Source organism: Nycticebus coucang, chromosome 3, assembly GCF_027406575.1.
Source record: "Nycticebus coucang isolate mNycCou1 chromosome 3, mNycCou1.pri, whole genome shotgun sequence".
Lineage (NCBI taxonomy): Eukaryota > Metazoa > Chordata > Mammalia > Primates > Lorisidae > Nycticebus > Nycticebus coucang.
This window is the reverse complement of record NC_069782.1, coordinates 87,230,904-87,251,091: the sequence shown is the minus strand read 5'-3', so window position 1 is coordinate 87,251,091 and position 20,188 is coordinate 87,230,904. Positions and strand designations below refer to the sequence as shown.

The 20,188-nt window shown below is 49.1% G+C and overlaps 1 protein-coding gene across 6 annotated transcripts in view; it reads left to right on the top strand.

The window, feature by feature from the left end:
• The window catches only part of TSPAN14 (tetraspanin 14), a 68,128-nt gene extending 50,312 nt beyond the window's left edge, over window positions 1–17,816 (top strand). For all 6 annotated transcript variants that reach the window (XM_053586195.1, XM_053586196.1, XM_053586198.1 and 3 more), the window contains exons 3-9: window positions 1,016–1,066; window positions 3,075–3,221; window positions 4,764–4,934; window positions 7,712–7,837; window positions 8,984–9,028; window positions 11,246–11,365; window positions 13,104–17,816. In XM_053586195.1, the coding sequence (XP_053442170.1) occupies window positions 1,016–1,066; window positions 3,075–3,221; window positions 4,764–4,934; window positions 7,712–7,837; window positions 8,984–9,028; window positions 11,246–11,365; window positions 13,104–13,175 (732 nt within the window). In that variant the 3' untranslated portion in view covers window positions 13,176–17,816. The remainder of the gene's footprint in view (window positions 1–1,015; window positions 1,067–3,074; window positions 3,222–4,763; window positions 4,935–7,711; window positions 7,838–8,983; window positions 9,029–11,245; window positions 11,366–13,103) is intronic.
• The last annotated feature ends 2,372 nt before the right edge of the window (window positions 17,817–20,188 follow it).

Below are 20,188 nucleotides of genomic sequence, written 5' to 3'. Positions count from 1 at the left end.
AGGTCTTTCTTTACCGGTCCTGTGGGTTCTTCCAACTTCAGCCCTAGGCATAAGCCTTGAGAATACAGTGGAAAGTTGAGAGTCATGGAGAAGCCTAGCTCTCTTGTTCTTGTTTATGGGGAGATGCTGATGAATGGCAGCAAAATGCCAGCGCTGTGTAAAGTTGTTAAACAAAAACAGGAGGCAGCTTTATTTGCAGAGATCATGACATATTATATTTTATATTGAAAACAATCTTCCCTGGCCTAGGAGGAACCTGGGTGGTGTATTTGGGTGGGTAGTGGGCCCTTTCTGGTACACATGGGACAGCCTAGTCCCTGCAGGTGGGGGGTTGGGGCTGGGGGTGCTTCTTCTCTTCTGGGGTGTACAAGTGCAGGCTTTTATTAACTTAGTAGCTAATGACCCAGCATTTCCTGGGCACACACATGTGTGCTGTGCTGACTGTAGGTACTATGGGAAAGAGGTTCAGCCCTTGCCAGCTGCTCGTCTCTGCTTAGACTCTGTCTCCAGGGCTGGAGGCCTGGGGAGGGAGGGTGGCAGAGTTGGGGCTGGGCTCCCTCCTCCTATTCCCTCACTCTAGGGTGGTGCCTGGTCCTATTCAGAGCCTCACCCTGCACTGGAAGACTGAAGGCACCTAGGGGCAGCTCTCATGAGGGGCGATATCTTCATACACACAAGGTAGTGCACTAAAATGAGTTGGGAGTTGCACAGTGGAGATGGGCCAGGGGACAGCCCCATATCTATGACTATGGACCCATCTGTAGTTGAAGAAGTTGGTTCAGACATTCAGGGAAGTCAGGTGGGTGGGTATCTCCAGGTTCTCTGGAGAGCCTAAATGTCCCTCTGTTGTGGGTTAGAAGCCCCCGTCCTCTGTAGCGGCCAAGAGGCCACCTTGGATATTAACCAGGAGCATGCCTGGGCTAGCAGCATGGACTTTGCTCTGTGAAGCATGTTGACAGTGCTGGTTTCAGACCTAATTTTCTTCTCTCTCTCTCTTTTCCCTGCCTCTGCTTAGTTGGCTGGAGTTGTCTTCCTTGGAGTTGGGCTGTGGGCATGGAGCGAAAAGGTAGGTGTTACTGTCACTAGCACTCTAAACATCAGGCGCCCAAACTGGATTCGTTCAACTTAGTTTTCCTCTCTACCAATCTGTTCCCTGACAACGAACATTTCTTATGCAGTGTGAAGGTTTGTAGCTGTTTCTTCACGGAACTATCTCCCAGCTGCTCTGTTCCCTAGTGGCAGGGCTGTTGAGTTTTAAGCCCTGTGATTGTGGAGAGCCATCTTTACTGTTCCCAGGTACCCCCAGTCACCCCAGGCTTCTTTGCAACTGTGCCCAGCACAGGCTTGGGTTTGACTTCCTGACCCATCTATGCCTCTGGGGTCTGGAAGCAGTCCCTGAACGCAGTGGCATTTGTCCTGAAGCTCTTGTCCTGGTCCACAGAAAGAATCCTTGAGAGCTGGGAGCAGGGAGCAGGGCTGGGCTGTGTGCCCCTGGGCACCCTGTGGGGCAGAGGCAGGTCTTTAAGCACCTGTGGAGGGGGGCTAAAGAAGGGAGACTAGGTAAGCTATTGTCTGGAAGGACTAGGGGTAGGCACAGCTGAGGGTGAGGGGGAGACTAGAGTGGGTATGGGTGGGTAGAGCTGCCATGTGGAGGTCCTGAGGGCTGAACAGGGCCTTCACTATAGGGCCAGGAAGGAGGAAGAGGAGAGGTATGGCGGGAAGGGAAGGAGCAAAATGGAGCAGGCTGGGCAGGAAACAGTGGGAACTAAAGCTTTCTCCAGAGCCTTAGGCCCAGCGCCCTCTTCTTTTAGTGGAACCTCCCTTTGTATGGGTCTGTGGGCTTTGTGGACTTTCCTACCATGGCCTTAGGGACTCAATAAAACCCACCTTCGTGTTTGGGTGCCCTCAAGGTGGCCAATTGAAGAGCAAGAGCTGGGGTGCAATGTTCGTCTGCCCGAATGACCCAGGACCAGTGCAGTCTGTGGCTCACAGCGCCATCGTGTGGTCTTTAAGAGAGTTTATTTAGGTGCATAAATTGAGGAAGGCTGGCTAGAAAGCACAGATGCTTAAGAACGGAAGCCAGCGATCCAAAGTGTAGCAGTTTCAGATCATTTATATAGGCAGAGCTCAGGGAAGATTAACAGAATTTCAGCATCTTTCCTTGTAAGGCCTTAATGCATAGGTACAATGATCTGAATAATCGAGATAGGTTTTTTTCTTTCAGGAAAGGTATATTTAACATTCCACACTGAAAGGTAACTGTCTTGGGGTCTTGGATGACATCTGGCCTGAGTTTGGTACAGGATAATGAAGGAGGCAGCTAACCTGTAGCAAAGTTCAGCTGGAAGCCGAGAGGTCTGGTCTTCCTAGTCATTTATAGAACAAGAACCATGAAGAAGAGATTAAACTGTAATCTAAGAAGCAGAATTATAAACAAGATATATAACTCAGCCCCCAGGGCTTAATTTCCCCCTTGGCGGTTTATAAATTCTGTAGTACTGCTCTGCCCATTATGGTTTTCATTAGCTACATGAGACTATTAATGTTTATATTTAAACTAATTGAAATGAAATACAAATTAAATTTTGTACTTAACGTCTCACTAGCTACACTTTGAGTGGTTTGGCCAGTGGCTGCCATTTTGGACAGTGCAGGTATAGAATACCCAGCGATTGTTCTACAGACAGTGCTACCTTTGTCTACCCTTGGTGGGTGTGTTTTCCACAGAGTTGTCTTGGGATAGTGGGCTTCACCATTAATTGAGTGCCAAGTTACAAAATTGGCCACACAGGCACCCTGCAGGCTACAAGGGGAAGCCTGGCACCTGCCTAGTGGGGACTCACAGCCCGGGTGGAGGTCAGGAGCCACTTCCTGTGAGGGCCCTGGGAGCTGAGGTGGGCAAAGATCTGTGGCCAGAGGGACCTCTGATGGGATGGGTAGGGGCCTCCCTCTGGCCTGGCTTTTAATGAGATGACTGAGCCTCTGAAGGAGGCTGTCCTCAGTGCTGCAGCACACTTGATTCCCTTTGAGTGTGGGGTGTCTGATGTTGCCGCATTTTCTCTGCCTTTTTTCAGGGCGTGCTGTCCGACCTCACCAAAGTGACCCGGCTGCATGGAATCGACCCAGTGGTACTGGTCCTGATGGTGGGCGTGGTGATGTTCACACTGGGGTTCGCCGGCTGTGTGGGGGCTCTGCGGGAGAACATCTGCCTGCTCAAGTTTGTGAGTGCCCAGCCATGGGGATGGATGGGGATAGCGGTGCGGGCTCTGCTGGGCAGGGGTTATATGTTACGTGGTGCAAGTGGGGAGCAGTTCTTAGAAGCCTCCTCCAGGCCCCAGCTGCTGCCCTACAAAATGGTAAGATTTCAGGAAAAATCAGATGAGCTGACTCCACAGCCTGGGAGAAGTTGTTTCCCCCTGGTTTTTAGCCCCTGGTAGGAGGAGTCAGCTGCTCCTAGGCCAGCATTCCTCCCCCTCTTTTGCCTTTTATCTTCCCTCAGAAGTTCTGAGGGAATTGTTTGTTTGCTACCCACCTTTGGCCTTCCTGGCTAAGATCAAAAGATGTTGCCAGTTAAGAAATCATTTCCCTCATCCAGGGTGTGTGAATCTGTTGGATGTGCAGTGCAGAATCCTTAATTTCCTGGCAGAACTGTGAATTACTAAGAGTTTAGTTTTATATTTAGATACAAATTCATTTTGAAATGCATTCAGTTAAATAGTATCTATAGGGGAAAACGTATCATCTTGTTTTGTACTGTATTATGTTATGTGTTAAGTATATTAGACCAAGTTTTTTCTTTACTGGGCTTAATTTAAAGTAAAGAACATGGGATTTTTTTTCTAGTTTTTTCCTTCAAAAATACTACATTTAGCATCTCGTTTCTGTGTGAACAGAGATTATGTTTTGGAGGGCTGCGCTTGCATGCACATGTTTCTCCTCTGTTTACTTTGAAAGGCTTCTGCAGTTTTGCCAATTGTGACAAAGTTGCTTAGTGCCTGGTACGGCCAATGATAATGGCTATGAGAACACAGACTCTGCAGGTTAGGAGTCTGCTCTGATGGAAGGGGCTGTGGACCTGTAGCTCCAGTGGCAACACTACCACTGTTTGTGGCTAGGGGCAGCCAAGCTTCTGGAGAGGTCTTTATGCAGCTGGTAGTAATATACTTACTATACAGAGTGGGTCCGTATAATGCTGGCACCTCCTGAGTTTCATGAGACCTGCCAAGGAACTCACATGTTCTTCCTGAGCTGTGTGACCTCACACAAGCTACACACCTGACTGAGCCTGGTGTGTATTCCTTGTCTCGAAAGTGGAGGTAACAGATTAGTTTTCTAGGGTCTTGAGGGGTTGCGTTTGCACAGAGTGGTCAGGGTAGTGTCTGGGGCACAGTTTCTGTTCTTAAGGAGGCGACACTTCTGGTGGGGAAGGACAGCCATTCATTGGAGGAGTGATATGGGTTCCTTCTTGTCCAGTGAGGAAGGCTGCTTTATAGGAAATGACTGACACATTGGTTTGGAGCTATCTCATACTTTTTCATTCATTTGGCTATTAACAAACAATGCAGTGACCTGGGTATGGGTGACTATCTGCTTTTTACAGATGAAGTAAAGTTGCCCAGAGTCACCTGGGGTCCTAGCCTGGATCTCTCGGGTGCAGAGCCTACACTGTCTGTGGCAGGCTGTGGTTCTGCACCAGGCAGGGTGTGTGTGTGTAGGCTGGGCTGGTGGCATGGTAATTCTCCTCCCATTCTTTGCCTGTGCAGTTCTGTGGTGCCATCGTGCTCATCTTCTTTCTGGAGCTGGCCGTGGCCGTGCTGGCCTTCCTCTTCCAAGACTGGGTGCGGGACCGGTTCCGGGAGTTTTTCGAGAGCAACATCAGGTCCTACCGGGACGACATCGACCTGCAGAACCTCATCGACTCCCTTCAGAAAGCCGTAAGCAGCACCCCCAGTGGGCTCCCTGCTGGAGCATGTGCCTTGCTACCAGCAGTCTGTCTGTGCTGCTCCAGGGCAGAGGCTGGGGGGTGGGGACATGAGGACCTCCATCCTGGGTTTTCTGCTTGTGGCTTGGTGGGCAGCAGGGAGGGAAAGGGCTGCCTCTGCCTCCGGTCAGTTCAGCTTTGCCTTTTCCTGGTTGCCCAGCAGTCTGGGCTCGCTCTCAGTGTAACCCCCCCCCCCCCCCCACGCCCCGCCAGTTTTGATTGGATAGGCAAGTCCAGTTGTCAGGGGTACAGCCACCCTCCCCAGGCACCCAGCCCTCCCCTGCTCTAGAAGTGGGCCCAGAGCTCTTTAGCCCTGCCCAATAGCCATGCAGGCTGCAGTTCTCCCTGGAACCTTAAGCGCTGTGGGTAACCAGGGTAGAGTGCCCACCCCCCATGCTTGTGACTCACTGTCTTAAGCTATTTCTGTCTCCTTCCCCACCCAGACCTTTTCCTCTTCCCATTTGAGAAGGCAGAGCTGCCCTGAGGAAGCTTCCTCAGTTGGAGAGGAATGTAACCTCCCTGGAATATGTCCCCAGGGGGGTGTCTGAGCAGTCCCAGGCTGTGGCCTTTACTCCATCTGGCCCCTGTCTGCCCTCGTGTGTGACTGCACCTGGAGGCTTGCACCACAGTCCCCGGCCCCCTGCCCCTGGGAGGAACCCACTCCCTATCCCTGCTGGCCTTTGGGAGGCTCTTCTTTAATCTTTGTGCTTCCAGAAAGCTCAGCTTCCTCAGGAACTTTTTATATGGAACATTTTGGTTCTAATAAGAAAATAAATTAGAAAGCATTAGAAATAACTATGACCTACTTTCATTATTATTTTATTATTTTATTTATCTATTATTTATTTAGTCTCACTGTTACACAGGCTAGAGTGCCGTGGTATTAGCCTAACTCAACAGCAATCCCGCTTCAGCCTCGTGAGTAGCTGGGACTACAGGCGCTTGCTACTACGCTCCACTAATTTTTCTATTTTTATTTATTTTTTCTTTTTCCTTTTTTTTTTAAATTTTTTAATTTCTTTTGAGACAGAGTCTCACTCTGTTGCCCTGGGTAGAGCACTCTGGCATTATCATAGCTCACTGCAGCCTCCTGAATAGCTGGGACTACAGGCACCTGCCACAATGCCTGGCCCGTTTTTTTATTTTTAGTAGAGATGGGTCTGGCTCTTGCTCAGCTGGTCTTGAACTCCTAACCTCAAGTAATCCACCTACCTCTGCCTCCCAGAGTGCTAGGCTTACAGGCATGAGCCCCTACTCCCCACCCAATTTTTCTATTTTTAGCAGAGACGGGGTCTCACTCTTGCTCAGGGTGGTCTCAAACTCCTGAGCTCCAGCTGTCCTCCTGCCTCAACCTCTCAGAGTTCAAGGATTACAGGTGTGAGCCACCATGCCCAACCTGACCCACTTTCATTATTAACCAAAATTTGTTTATCCTTGTTGCATGTATCATGAGATCTGCAAAACCCATTTATATGACCAAAGATCCTTCCTATATTGTTGTTATTGACCTTTTTTAGTCTCTGACTGTCACCAAATCCTATCCATTTTCAGATCTTGCTCCCTATTTTAGTGCCACAGTTCTTTTTTCATTTTCTCACAGGCTTGCTGGTTCCCATGTGCTAGAGTACCTTGCCTTGCCTTAAAGACATTGTGGTTTTTTCCATAGCCTTCTTTTCCTTTTAAAAATAAAATTTCCCAGAGGCATTCAGTAAATTATGGAGATTTCTGAGGTGAAATATTAGGTAATCATTTAAAGCAACTAGAACAATGGGGATTGGGGAGTAGGGAGATGTGATTTTACCTTAGAAATAAAAAAGGAAGGGGGGGGCAGAAATCCCAGTTGTCATTTATTAGGATTGCTGCCATGACTATGATAACTGTGTCGGCTGTAAATGCATGGGCAAAATCAAAATCTGCTCTTGGGTGAAGTTGCTGTTAACTTCACAGTGATGCTTTCAGCGTGTTTGGTTTTTTAAAATTTTGTAGACAATTGAGGATTTTCTTGGCTGCTCCACCAGATAATAGGAAGGGAGGGCAGGGGCCCCAGGTGGGGACCAGAGCTGTGATTGTGTTACCATTTACCCCAATGCAATGTCTTTTCCTTGGGAGTAAACATTCCCCAGCTGATTTTTGTAAAAAAGCAAATAATGGAACCAAGTCCAGCATGGAAGTTTCTCAGGAAGACAGTGGCAATGTGGAAGTGTTCTCTCAGGGGCAGTAGAGGACCACATTAGAGGTGTAAGGGGGTTGGGGGTGGGGCTCAAAGGAGAGGACTAGGCAGCTGGAGCTGCAAAGTGGGACAGAAAGGGCAAGCTGCTGGCTGAGCCCAGTGCTGACACCAGGGGGAGCCCCTGAGTCAACCTTGTGTGTTGGACAGAAGAGGTGCATTGGCCACTGTTTCTTTCCCTTTTTTCCTTTAAATTTATTATTTATTTATTTTTAGAGATTGAGGTCTTGGTATATTGCCCAGGCTTGCTTCAAACTCCTGGGCTCAAGCGATCTTCTCACGTAGCTGGGACTACCGGTGCATGCCACTGCACCTGGCAACACAATTTCCTTCTTTAAAAGGCTGCCTATGTTGCTAGCTCAGCACCCCTGTGCACGTGGGAGGGAGTGGGGTAGGCCTTGATTTCTCTGTGTGACTCTGGTGTAAGCAAGACTGCTACCCTGTGCCAGGCAGCCTGGGTTCTCGCTCAGAGGCCCTGATAGTTCTGGCTGTTGTGATTGCAGAACCAGTGCTGCGGGGCATTCGGCCCTGAAGACTGGGACCTCAACGTGTACTTCAACTGTAGCGGTGCCAGCTACAGCCGTGAGAAGTGTGGGGTGCCCTTCTCCTGCTGCGTGCCGGATCCCGCGGTGAGTTGGCCTGTGCTTGGGCACGTGGAACCTGTGTCACTCCAGAAGCACCGCAGTTTCTGAGGCTCTTGTGGCTCTGAAATCTTCTATGTATAAGTTCTTGTGAGCCCAGCTCTGGCTCTAGTGTTCTGGGTGAAGCAAGAGAAAAACGATATTATCCCTACCTGGAGGGGCTGTCATTGTGGCATCTGGCCAAGGTGCTATGAGTGTAGCGATCCCTGGTTGGCCCCATTTGGTGTTCTGTCTTTGGAGAAAATGTCCAGTACTCAGAAGTTCACAGGGGCTGTGGGGGTACCTGTCACTGTCTAGGGGACAGCATCTCAGTAGTAGAGGATTATTTCCTGTTCTTCCTTCACCTGTTTTTACCTGCCGTCAAGGCACAGGTGATTGGGTTGCAGAAGCTGGGTTCTTGGGGTAGCCCATTAGGAGCTCTGAATTTTGCCTGAACTGAGCCTGAGCAGAACTCAGTTCTTTGTTTTGTGAGCTTTCTGTGCAGTTATGCAGTGCTCTATATTGGGTCACAGGGCTCTGAGGAGGCAGGGAGGGCATTGCCGCTATTACATGGGCAAGTTCCAGAGTTACTCAGCTGGTGTCTGGAGTCTCCACTGTGACTGTGAAATGTTCTAGTTTAGTAAGTGTTGCTTTTAGCAAGTGTAACCTTTACCTCCCAGCAGAGATTGACCAACTATGGCCCAGGGGCCAAATCTGGTCTGCTGTTTTTCTATGACTTAGGAGCTAAGAATGCTTTCAGCTATTTTTAAATGGCTGAAAATAAGTCAGAAGGAGGATAATATTTTATGGCCCATGAAATTCAGATTTCAGCATCTATGACGTTTTCCTGAAATGCAGCCATGCTTGTTCATTTACACATTGTCGGCATCTGCTCTCATGCAAAGCAGAGTTGATTCTATGTGTGAAATATTTACTCTCTCTCTAGCCCTTCACAGAATAGGTTTGCTGACCCCTGTCCTAGCCTGAAACGTTAATTTGTAGCATGACCGAAGGACATGAGCTATAAAATGGAATTTGCACAGATGTTTGCTGGTATCTGGTTGTGACTTTTCTAGAACTTCCTACCAACAGCTTCTTGAGAGATCAAAGTGACTTAATTTTTCTGTTTTTTTTTTTTTTTTTTTCTTTTTATAGCAAAAAGTTGTGAACACACAGTGTGGATATGATGTCAGGATTCAGGTGAGAACCGCAACATGTACAACTTGAAGAGTTCTTTAGATTAACAGTTCTTTAGCTTTTATTCTCTGTAGTCCAACTTCCTGATTTAGCACAAGTGCAAACTAAAGTTGAAAAACCAGGGCTGATTCAGGTCCAGGTGCTTTCTAATCTGGGAGTGGGCTGCACAGGGGCACAGTGGCCACACCCACTGCTTCCTGGGCTGGTGGCAAACCCCAGGAGCAGTGATGGGTGGAGATTTCAAGCCCTATAAACTATAATCCCCAAATTTAGCAGTTATTGCATTAAAGAGATGGGGTGGGGCTGGGCACAGTGGCTTATGCCTGTAATCCTAGCCCTTTTGGAGGCTGACGTGGAAGGATTGCTTGAGCTGAAGAGTTCAAGACCAGCCTTGGCAACATAGTAAGACCCCATCCCTTTAAAAATAATAAAAATTATCTGGGCATGGTGGTGTGTGCCTGTAGTCCACGATATTGGGGAGGCTGAGGCAGGAGGATCCCTTGAGTTCCAGGCTGCAATGAGCTATGATTATGCTACCATATTCTAGCCTGAGCAACAGAGCAAGACTGTCTCTTAAAAAAAAGATGTGGGGGGGTGAAGCCTGTGACTCAACGGAGTAGGGCCCCAGCCCCATATGCCGGAGGTTGCGGGTTCAAACCCAGCCCCGGCCAAAAACTGCAAAAAAAAAAAAAAAAAAAGAGGTGGGATGGAAATGTTGAGAACAAAGACTGTCTTTTTGTGAGGCTACTTGGATCCCCAGGAGTTGTCTTTTATGGAGGGGGTCAGGATAAAGCTGCAGGAATGTGTGGCTTGGTTTAACCTCCATGTGGAGACAAGGTGGGAGACTGGTCTGGGGTGAGGCTCTTTCCTTCAGGCGCAGGGAGTGTGAAGAGTGGCAACACCCACCCCAAGGATGCAGACATAGCTTCCTACCCCGCTCCAGGCCTTGTTCTGGTGTGTCTCTTGGAGTGATAGGAAAGACCACTGTTCTAAAAGGCAGGGTGTTGGGGAATCTACAGAGACCCTTCCTGTTAGCTGTGGACGCAAGGTATGTGCAGCCTGGGAAACTCAGCGTTCTTCTTCAGTAAGCTCCATTTCATAGGAATGAGTGCTATAGATTAAAAGTTCATGTCTCCACCAAATTCTTCGTTGAAACCTAACCCCCAGCATAATGGTTTTTGAAGATGGGACCTTTGGGAGATGATTACATTGTGAGGGCAGAGCTCTGAGGAATGTGCCCTTACTTATGAAAGAGACCCCAGAGAGCTTATTCACCCCTTCCAGGAGGTGAGAACCCTGAGAATGTGCTGTCTGTGAACTACAAAGTAGGTCCTCACCAGACACTGAATCTGCCAGCACCTTGTTTTTGGACTCCTCGGCCTCCAGAACTAAGAGAGAAATTTCTTTTTTTTTTTTTTTTTTTAGAGACAGAGTCTCACTTTATCGCCCTCGGTAGAGTGCCATGGCATCACACAGCTCACAGCAACCTCCAACTCCTGGGCTGAAGCGATTCTCTTGCCTCAGCCTCCCGAGTAGCTGGGACTACAGGCGCCCGCCACAACACCCGGCTATTTTTTGGTTTGCAGTTCAGCCGGGGCCGGGTTTGAACCCGCCACCCTCAGTATGTGGGGCCGGCGCCTTACCGACTGAGCCACAGGCGCCGCCCAAGAGAGAAATTTCTGTTTATAAGCCACCCAGTCTATGGTATCTTGTTATAGTAGCCTGAATAGACTAAGAGATCTGTACCCATGTCAGCTTCCCCAGTTATGAATTTGTCACTTATATTACTTTGCTAGGGCTGCTGTAACAAAGTACCAAGTCTGGGTGGCTTAGACAACAGACATTTACTTTCGCACAGTCTAGAGGCTAGCAGTCCCAGAGGAAGGTGCTGGGTTGGTTCCTTTTGAGAGCTGTGAGGAAGAGGTCTCTTCTGAGCTTGTAGACAGCTGCCTGTGCTGAGTCTTCACGTGGTTTCACTCTGTGCATGTCTGGGTCTTAATCTCTTCTCATAAGGACACCAGTCACTTGGATTAGGGCCCACCCTATGACTCCATTTTAGCTTACTAACCTCTGTAAAGAGATTTTCTGCCGGTCCTCAGCACCTGCCTCCCAGATCCTTCATTCCCACTGCACTTTGTCCTGCTCCCTTCTGGGGGGCTCTAGGGGACCTGGGTGGGGACACTGTGTGTGGCACTAGCTCAGGTTGCCCTTTTCTTGTAGCTGAAGAACAAGTGGGACGAGTCCATATTCACGAAGGGCTGCATCCAGGTGCTGGAGGGCTGGCTCCCAAGGAATATTTACATCGTGGCCGGTGTCTTCATCGCCATCTCACTGCTGCAGGTGTGTTGAGGAACCTGCAGAGTTGACAGGTGGCCTTTTTTATTTGAGGAAATAACATAGATGTTTGTCCAGCTTGGGCATGATGTTAAATTAAGGTACCTTACAGAAAAAAGAAAGGGATCCACTCGGATGTCCAGGACTGAGAGAGAGAGAGAGAGAGAGAGAGAGAGAGTGTGTGTGTGTGTGTGTGTGTGTGTCTTAGGAGCATAGTAGCTTCCATCGATGTCGTGTGTTGGGACTGGGCCCGGGACAGTGTGTGTGTGTGTCTTAGGAGCATAGTAGCTTCCATCGATGTCGTGTGTTGGGACTGGGCCCAGGACAGGCTGTAGTCACTCTCATTCTCTCCCCATGGTGCTACCTAAGTAGGTGGGGTGGGGTGGGACAATGTGACCCTGTGCAGGTCTTGAGAGGGCCCAGTAGGCTTCATAAGGGTGCATTGCCTTTCTGGAGGTTGGAGTCTGGTGTGCCCTCTTGGTGGGGCTGCTTTGGGGCCTCACCCTGCCGATGGGAGGGTAGTGGTAGGATTTAAAGAGGTGTCAAGAGCTGCAGAGTGCAATCGGTACTGCCGGTCAGCTGGGGCTTGCAGGAGGCCTCACACTCAGCAATGTGCTCTTACCCTGGGACCTCTCCCTCCCTGTTCTGGGCATCTGGGCTAGGGCTCTCAGGAGGCTTCCTCGTCCACAGCAGAACCTCTAAGGCCTTCTGTCCCTTGGGGCTTTTCCCCTTCAAGGCTGTTTGTTCATTTGAACCAGATTTCACCTGTGGAAGGATATTAGCGACTAAGGTGGGCAGGGAGGCCTGGGGTGAGTGGACTGGCCTGTGTCTGGCAGGTGAAGAACAGGTGGAGAAAGTAAAGAATTCACTGATAGCAGAGAAGTGAGGAGTCTTTCCAGTTGTTGCTCAGGCCTGTGAGAAGCAGCTCAGGACCTCTGAGCAGCTTCTGAGGCAGCTCCAATGCCATTCTTAGGTGAAAAACACACCATTTAGAAAATGTTTGACTCTGATTTTGCCTTGAAGAGGGGACTAAGGTGGATCCAGAGCTGCTGTTACACCTTTCCCCTTCAATGTAAGACTGAAAGAAGCTTCTAGAAAAAGAAAGAAAGCAGGCAAAGTAGTTGTAAAGCAGGCAAGGGAATCAGACTTCAGAAGGACTGGCTATTCAAATAAGAACCACAGCAGGAATTTAAAGAAAAAAAAAAAAAAACTTCAAAGGTTACCAAGTTCACATTAGTCTGTTCTTGGTAGGAAAACACCAGTCTTCCCTCCTGATTTCCCTGTTCACCAAGGCTGGACTTCTATTCAGACACAAAAATTAGGGACAGGTTTACAGCAAATGTTCAAAACTTACTCTTTTGGGAATCAAAACCAGTCAGGGTGACCCTGTTATTTTTGGTTTAATCCAGGGACAAGTGTGTCCCGCCCCATGGTCTGTGCTGTGCTTAGTCATGTTGGAGGTAGGGCAGAGCGTCTGTTGGCTTTTATGTGCCTACCATTTACCTCTTTTAGGCTTTAGGGATACAGCAAATTAGACCCCAGGGTTCCCTTTCTTCTGGTGGGTCTGCCATGCTTTTCTGACTGTCAAAGTGTCGCTGTCTCTGAGTCCTCAGTCTTGGCAGGGTGGGTGAGGGAGCAGTGTGCAGTGGAACATTCTCATTCTCCCCTTGCCCTTTTTGCTCCCTGCCCTCTGGCTTTGGCCCCCAACACCAGTGGCCACTTACTCTGCTGGCTTTGGTTTCAGATATTTGGCATCTTCCTGGCGAGGACCCTGATCTCTGACATTGAGGCGGTGAAGGCAGGCCATCACTTCTGAGGAGCAAAGCGAGCCAGCGGAGCTGAGCCACACCATGGAGGCCAACGCCCTTTACTGTCTCCAACCTTATGTTCAAGAGGGAGGAGCTGACACACCTTCCTGCAGCCAGCACTGTCTTCAGCATCAGTGTGATGGGACCTCTCTGTTTCTGCTTGCTGGTCCTGAAGATTGAGGGACCCCCCGTTACCTGCTCACACTTGCAACTACATCCCCACCAGGGACTATCCAGAGACAGAGAATGTGTCTGCATGGGATTGTTGACCCTGAGGGACAGACAGGGCTCATGGCCACAGGGAGGGCTTGACTTGGGCCCGGAGCCCACACGGGTCTGCAGGACACCATCTGTTTTGGGTCATTCACATCTGTGGGTGGGCTGTGGGTAGAGGGGCCAGCAGGCGTGGACAAGGCTTCCTGCTCAAGTAAGCAGCCTAGGGCCCTGCTTGTAGCTGGGAAGGAGGAAGGGGCCCTCGGGGACCTCCGAGTGCCATCTGAGTCTGTGGTGGTATGCGTGCATCCTCAGCCACGTCCACATGAAGTAAGCCTGAGCCAGTGTGTGGACGGATGCCACAGGAGTGCCTTGCCTGCTCCCCCCAAGTCTGTCAGCCATTCTTTTGGGGTGAGAACCTCCAGTCTCAACAGCATTAAGCTCTAATGGCAGCAGGCGGCAGTGGGGGTGGTGGGCATGGCTCTCCACTGAGAGTCTGCTCTCCTTTTCTTGAAAGTGTGTAAATAGTTTATTTATAGAGGTAAGAGTGTTTTCACCCATTTCTTCATTTCCTCCTCCTTTCCTCTGGCATTCTGTGAACAGCCTTATGTGGTGTCCACGGCTAGAGCTGTCCCTTTCAGTTCCCTTGAGTGTCCCAAGAGCCAGCCCCCGACAGCTCCTCCTCCCCTTGTGGACACACCCCCTTCCTCCATCAGCCCCACCCACATACTCCCTGCTCCCCGGCTTGGCCTCACTGTCTTCTGTCTTGGTGCTACTGAAATTGTCACCTAGAACTTGAATCCTATACTCCCTCCCCCCCAGCACCCACCCCACCAGAAGGCCAGGGAACCCTAGCCTGAGAATGGCCAGTGTGAAACCTTTGGCCAGGGCCCCTCATGGCCACATGCCTATGTCTGGTTTCTTTGGCAGACAGGCCCTGCACCCAGTTGCAAACCCTAGGCTTGGAATGTTTTATTTCTGACCTTCACGGTGGCTCCCCTCAGTGGGATAACTGTGGTCACCGGGCCCTACTTCCTGTGGGGGCTGTTCTGGGACTTGCTCTTGGAAATGAAGATGTCTTATGTACTGAATCGCCCCCGGGATAGCTGGGGCATTCATCTATTTTTGACTGGGCTACTTCCTGATGCTTCCCTGTAGCTTGTACCCCTCTCTCCTTACTGTCAAGGGACTGAGTGTGATGCAGGTATTTTGCTGAAGTGTATATTCTAGTGTGGTGTATACTGGTGACTGTCGATGAGTATATATATATATTTTTTTTTAACAATCCTCTGTAGGCTAGGAGAAGAAGAATGCTTGTGTGTTTCATGGAAGTGTGATGCTTCTCTTTGCCAAACTCTTTTATGGAATATATCTTTATATTAATGGTGTCGTTTTGGTCATTTTTGTTTTGGGTCAGTATCAAGATGGCACTAAGCATCTCAGTGGTAAATTTGGCTGCCAGGGGAACCAGTGGGAGAGGATGTGACTAGACCTTACAGAGAGATGGCGAAAGCAATCCATGGTAGACCCAATCTGATGTAAATTTCATTTGCTGTGCCACTTTCCCTCATATGCAGGCTACAATTGGAACAAGGTGACTTTACTCCCAGCTGTAAGTGTGAGCTGGAAAAACTATGACTATAGAGACCCACGGGGGCATTGTTTTAGGTCCTCTCTGTCTAGCTGGCAATACTATTGATCCCAGTAAAAGAAACTGGGGAAAGTGGACATTGCCACTTCACGAGCTGCGTGTTCTGACCTTGCTAGTCAGTTTGTGGAGGGGATTAGTGGCTGTAACTTACCAGGTGCCTCTGACCTGGCCTGCGCTGGGAGAGCCGTTGGCATAGACCTTCCCGCAGCTCCTGGCTGGCTGCTCCTGCTGACCTGTCCTATCTGCTTACACAGACCTGATTCAGGGTAAGGTGTTACTTTTTTAAATTGGGTCTGTTTTTCAATTAGCTTACAAAACTGTGGGGACATTTTTATCTGTCTTATCTGACGTGAAGCAGTTACATGAGGAAAGAAAAGAAAGCAAGGATGGGAGTAGGCACATGGAGATCTCCAGCAGCATGGGCTCACTCTGCACAGAGGCACGGAGCCAGCCCCTGGCTTACTCCCCTCCCAGCACCAGCTTGCCCAGAATCCTCACCTTCCCTGTCCTCTGAGACCAGATGGAGGCTGGTGGGGGCTTCTACTGCACGCCCTAGTACCATGGTGCATGCACATTAAGTATCATGGTCTTTTCTTATTTTCCCAGCACCTCTCCTTCTGCCTCCTCTCTCTGGCCTTCCTTTCTTTATCCTAAAAATTTGCCATGGCCCTGTTGCCTCCAGGAAACTTCTTACCTGGGCTCTCTGTACCCCTCCCTCCACCACCCACCACTCTCTTCATTGGCTGAAAGCTGCTGTCCAGCTGTCAACCCAGGGTCTCTTGTGGCCTCTGCAGCACCTGAGAGGGTGGACCACCCTCTTCTCAAAATCTTTAGCGTCTGAGTACCAGGCTTGCCAGCTCTCTGATCCTCTCCCATCTGTCCTGCTCAGGCTCTAGCTACAGCTGCCCCTGTGCTCACTGGTCTCCAGGACTCCTCATGACATGGTCTGTACTGCTGCGTAAGAAGTGTGGTTCTTGGATTCCCCATGTGAACAACAATAAAAATTAATGTATGTAGAGCCTTTCTGGAAGATAGGAAGTGCTCAGAGTACCTACTAGTTAATAAACTCGTTCAGTCACTGGAACTGCTCTGAGGAAGCCATTTTTATGCCTGCAACCTGAGCCTCAGAGAAAGGTAAGTTACTGTCAAGGACTTGGAAAGGCTGGGTTCAACATTGGAAGCCTTTTGCCCCAGAACCTCTATGTGCAGCTAAAATAGGATGCTCTGTGACCATCCCTCCTGAATCCTATATCTCTACTTGGTTCCTGCTGAGCAAAACCAGCCCCAAGGGCAGAGCTATTCCCTGAGATTGTCTAGATCCTTGGATTCTGTGGCAGGATGGCAGACATTTGGAAAAAGAGAGATTGTGTTGATTCTCCCCTTTCTGTACTTGGATTTGAGTTCCCAAATCCTGATGTTGCCCCGAGGAGCTCAGTCCCCATCTAGGCTTAGAGCTTTGACTTTTTAAAAATCTCATAGCACGCTTGAATTTATCATTAAACTTCCACGGTACGCTTAAATTATGTTGATCACAAAAAAGGAGTAAAGAAAAGAATACATTTAATGTACTTTGAACTTCTTTGGAAAATAATATTTAAAAATTCTTGCAGCATACTGGATGAAAGTCACTGGCTCACAGGCTCTAGGTCTGGGCAGCCGACTGACTTCTCTGCAAGGCCACAGCTGCAGGTAGCAGTGGGTGGTTAGTCCACAGACTGGTTGCTGGTATAGTGTTAGGTGCTTACTTCACCAAAGCAAGGTGGTTGGGGAGGGCTGGAGCTGCCATCCACCCAGCAAATCTATGATGGGCGGTGTGTGCTGGACAGTGGGTGATCCGACACAGCCTTTCTGGGAGAGTCCATGTGGAGCAAGGCCACTGGAGCGGTGACAGACGTGGACATGGGTGTAGGCTGCTGCCATGTGCAAGGGCTCCCGGCAGAGAATAAGATTCCCACTGATGGCTTCTCAGCCAGCAGCCTCAGAAGAGCATAGACTGCAGGGTGCTGAGAAAGGGAGGCTACAGTGGTCCCAGCACCCGAGGCATTCTCCTGCTATGGGAACATCTCTGATTCCTGGCCTTCAGTTGGGGGCGGGCCGCTATGGGAACAACTCTGGTTCACGGCCTTCACTTGGGGTAGGGGGCTTGCTGTATCCCTTCACAAGTGAGCCTTGGGCCTTTTAAGCTCTAGGGCCCTATGGGGAGTGTCTGCCTCGGGGTCATAGTTTTCACATTGTTCTGGACTATGAGAAATCGAAATTGTCCCCAACATGGATCTTGGTAGAGGTGTTTCCCTGTTCTCATGTTTGTCATCATGCTCAGGAGTGGACTGCCAGGCATCCAGAGCAGATGACCCCCTGCAGCAATGTTCTCATTCATCTGGGTGCTTTCTCCAAAAACCTAGGGAACTATATATACCTTAAGGGCCTTTCTAGGACTTGGCCTTTCTGGCACAAGCCTGCATTAAAGACATGTTCATTTTCAAATGCTTTTGGCATTTCCAAGGTGCCTCAGGAAAACGGGAAGTTGGCATTGTAGGACTCGGGCTACTGTGTAACTGTGGGAGGAGGAAAAAGTTCAATGTACATTTGTACGTATGCTTGTTCTGGTGAAGTTGCTAATCTTACAGATGCCTGTGTTGGAGAAGGGCTGAAAAATTAGTTCTTCACTCAGCTTTCCTTCTGTGTGCTCCATCTTATATTCCAGCAGGGCTTCAAAAGCATGTTTTAATAACTACCAAAATCACCACCTTGGACTGTAATTTTGTCACCTCAAAACAAGTTTTAAACTAGTGTTTTTTTAAACGTACGTGAGCAAAAACAATCTAATTATAGGAGAGTGTAAAGTGAAAAGTTTATCCTCTGTTCCCCAGAGGCAACTTAATACCAAAGTATCCTTCCAGAAAACGTCCATCCCTATTCAGATCTTCACACAAGTGGAATCATTTTACATAGTATTTATGATTAATTTTACTGAATAAACTGATCCAAGATACATTTTCATGGCCACACCGTCCATTGTAGGACAGTGCCAAGAGCAGATGGACCTTGCTCTTATACCAAGGGAGTAAGTTTACAGTCAAATGTAACAGAAAACCCAATTCAAACTGGCCTAAACAATGAGGGGAGGTTTTTGGCTCTTGAAACTGGAAATTCCAGAGGTGGGGTGAGTTTCAGGGTGGGTTTGATCCAAGTGGCTCAGTGATGCCAGCAGGTTCTGGTTTCCTTTCTCCCTTTTGGTGTCCCCTTATCTGTGGCAGAGGGTGGGAAGAGGCCACTGTGGACAGACCTTGAGCCTCCTGCTTAGGGGGTGGTATGGTGGTATGGTGGTGAAGCCATTGAGGGGAGCCCCCCTCCGTGCTGGGTCGTTTAAACCACATGCAGCGTCCTCTAGGTTGGGGGCTGAACAGGGGGGGGTGTGGCCAGCAAGTCTTGGTGTTTCTGTGGATGGATGGTTGGTATAGCTGTGGATAGCGTTTGGCTCTCACAAGGGCCTAGTAAACACTCCATGGTATTTTGTTATCAGAATTACTTCTGAGTAGGGTTTCTAAGAAAAACATGCTTTTTTTTTTTTTTTAACTTGAAAGGCATTTATTTCTTATAGTTATGGAGTCGGAGAAAGACAACATAAGGGGCCACATCTGGTGAGGGCCTTGGGGGACTCTGCAGAGGCCTGCAGGTGGCACAGGGCATCACATGACAAAGGGACTGAGTGTTCAACGTGTCTGTTTTAACTATAGGAATTCTCCAGGGAGGTGGGCTCACATCTTAATGAGTGGGTGCTTGGGGCTGGGGTGGGTCTGTTGTGTGTGGAATAATAATACCCCCTCCCTCATGGGATTGTTAAAGGATTAAAAGACACGAGGTGGGTAAAGCATTTAACCTAGGCCCAGATTACTTAGTATATACCCCCGCAAATTATTGCTAATAGAATTTTAGTGACTGGGGAGATTTTATCTGTAGTTACCAGTCCCCACAGGTTACAGCTCAAGCTCTGAGCCTCCCTGAAATGAAATTGTCCACTTCCCTGTCCTTTTAGGAACAAGGCTTCGAGGTCATTTGGAGTTTAAGGTCTATTTGCTTCTAGTGCCACAGGGGAGGGAAGACAAGAGAGGGGGTTGTTTTTTTGTGTGGAGTATGGGTCCTGCCAGAAACCAACACAACTAGAGAAGTTGCCCCTGGAGCTTCCAGAAGTGGTCTTCATCTACCAAGGGGAGCAAGGAGGGATGGGTCCCAGGGAGAAAGGGGATTATCATTATTTTATTTATTTTTTTGAGACAGAGTCTCACTGTGTTGCCCTCAGTAGAGTGCTGTAGCGTCACAGCTCACAGCAACCTCAAACTCTTGGGCTTAAGTGATTCTCTTGCCTCAGCCTCCCAAGTAGCAGGGACTACAGGCACCTGCCACAAAGCCTGGCTATTTTTTTGTTGCAGTTGTTGTTTAGCTGGCCCGGGCTGGACTTGAACCCACCAGCCACGGTGCACGTGGCTGGCGCTGTAACCACGATGCTATGGGTATCGAGCCAAGAAAGGGGATTATTATGAACCACAACAGCCATGTGTCAAACATGCTCTGCACATCTCAGGACATCCTGTTTGAATAGCTGGTGGACCCTATCTGGTCCCACTATAAAGAGAATAGAAGCCTTGGGAAGTGCTGGGACTTGCCCGAGCCCTCAGTGAGGACTGGGCTCCTCTGCACCTCCCATGAGGAAGGATGTTTATCTGCACGGTGAGGACAGCCTCAGCAGGACTGGAACCTGGGGCTGGTGCTGGGAGCACGTATGTGAGACTAGTACATGGGCTTTGCAGTGCTTGCCCTGATGCTGAGAAAAACGTAAGTCTGAAAACGTGGAAACTTCCTGCAAGCTAGGAAAAGCCAGGGCTGTGTTTGTTCTGAGGCAGCAGAGCATGGAGCAATCTCATCTCATCACTCCACCTTGTGGGGGCACACCCTCCACATCCAGCCATTTCAGCTGCACTGTGCCTTTGCAAGGAACCCAGGGTTTCAGGCCACGTATGTACATGGTTCTTTAGTCCCAAATAGTTACTCAGCTCTCAGCAGGAGGGACCTTTGTGTTGTTTTCTTCCAGCTATAGATTTGCTTTTGTTCTGTTTTTTTTTTTTTAAACCAGCATAGTTGTGGAATGAATTATGAAAT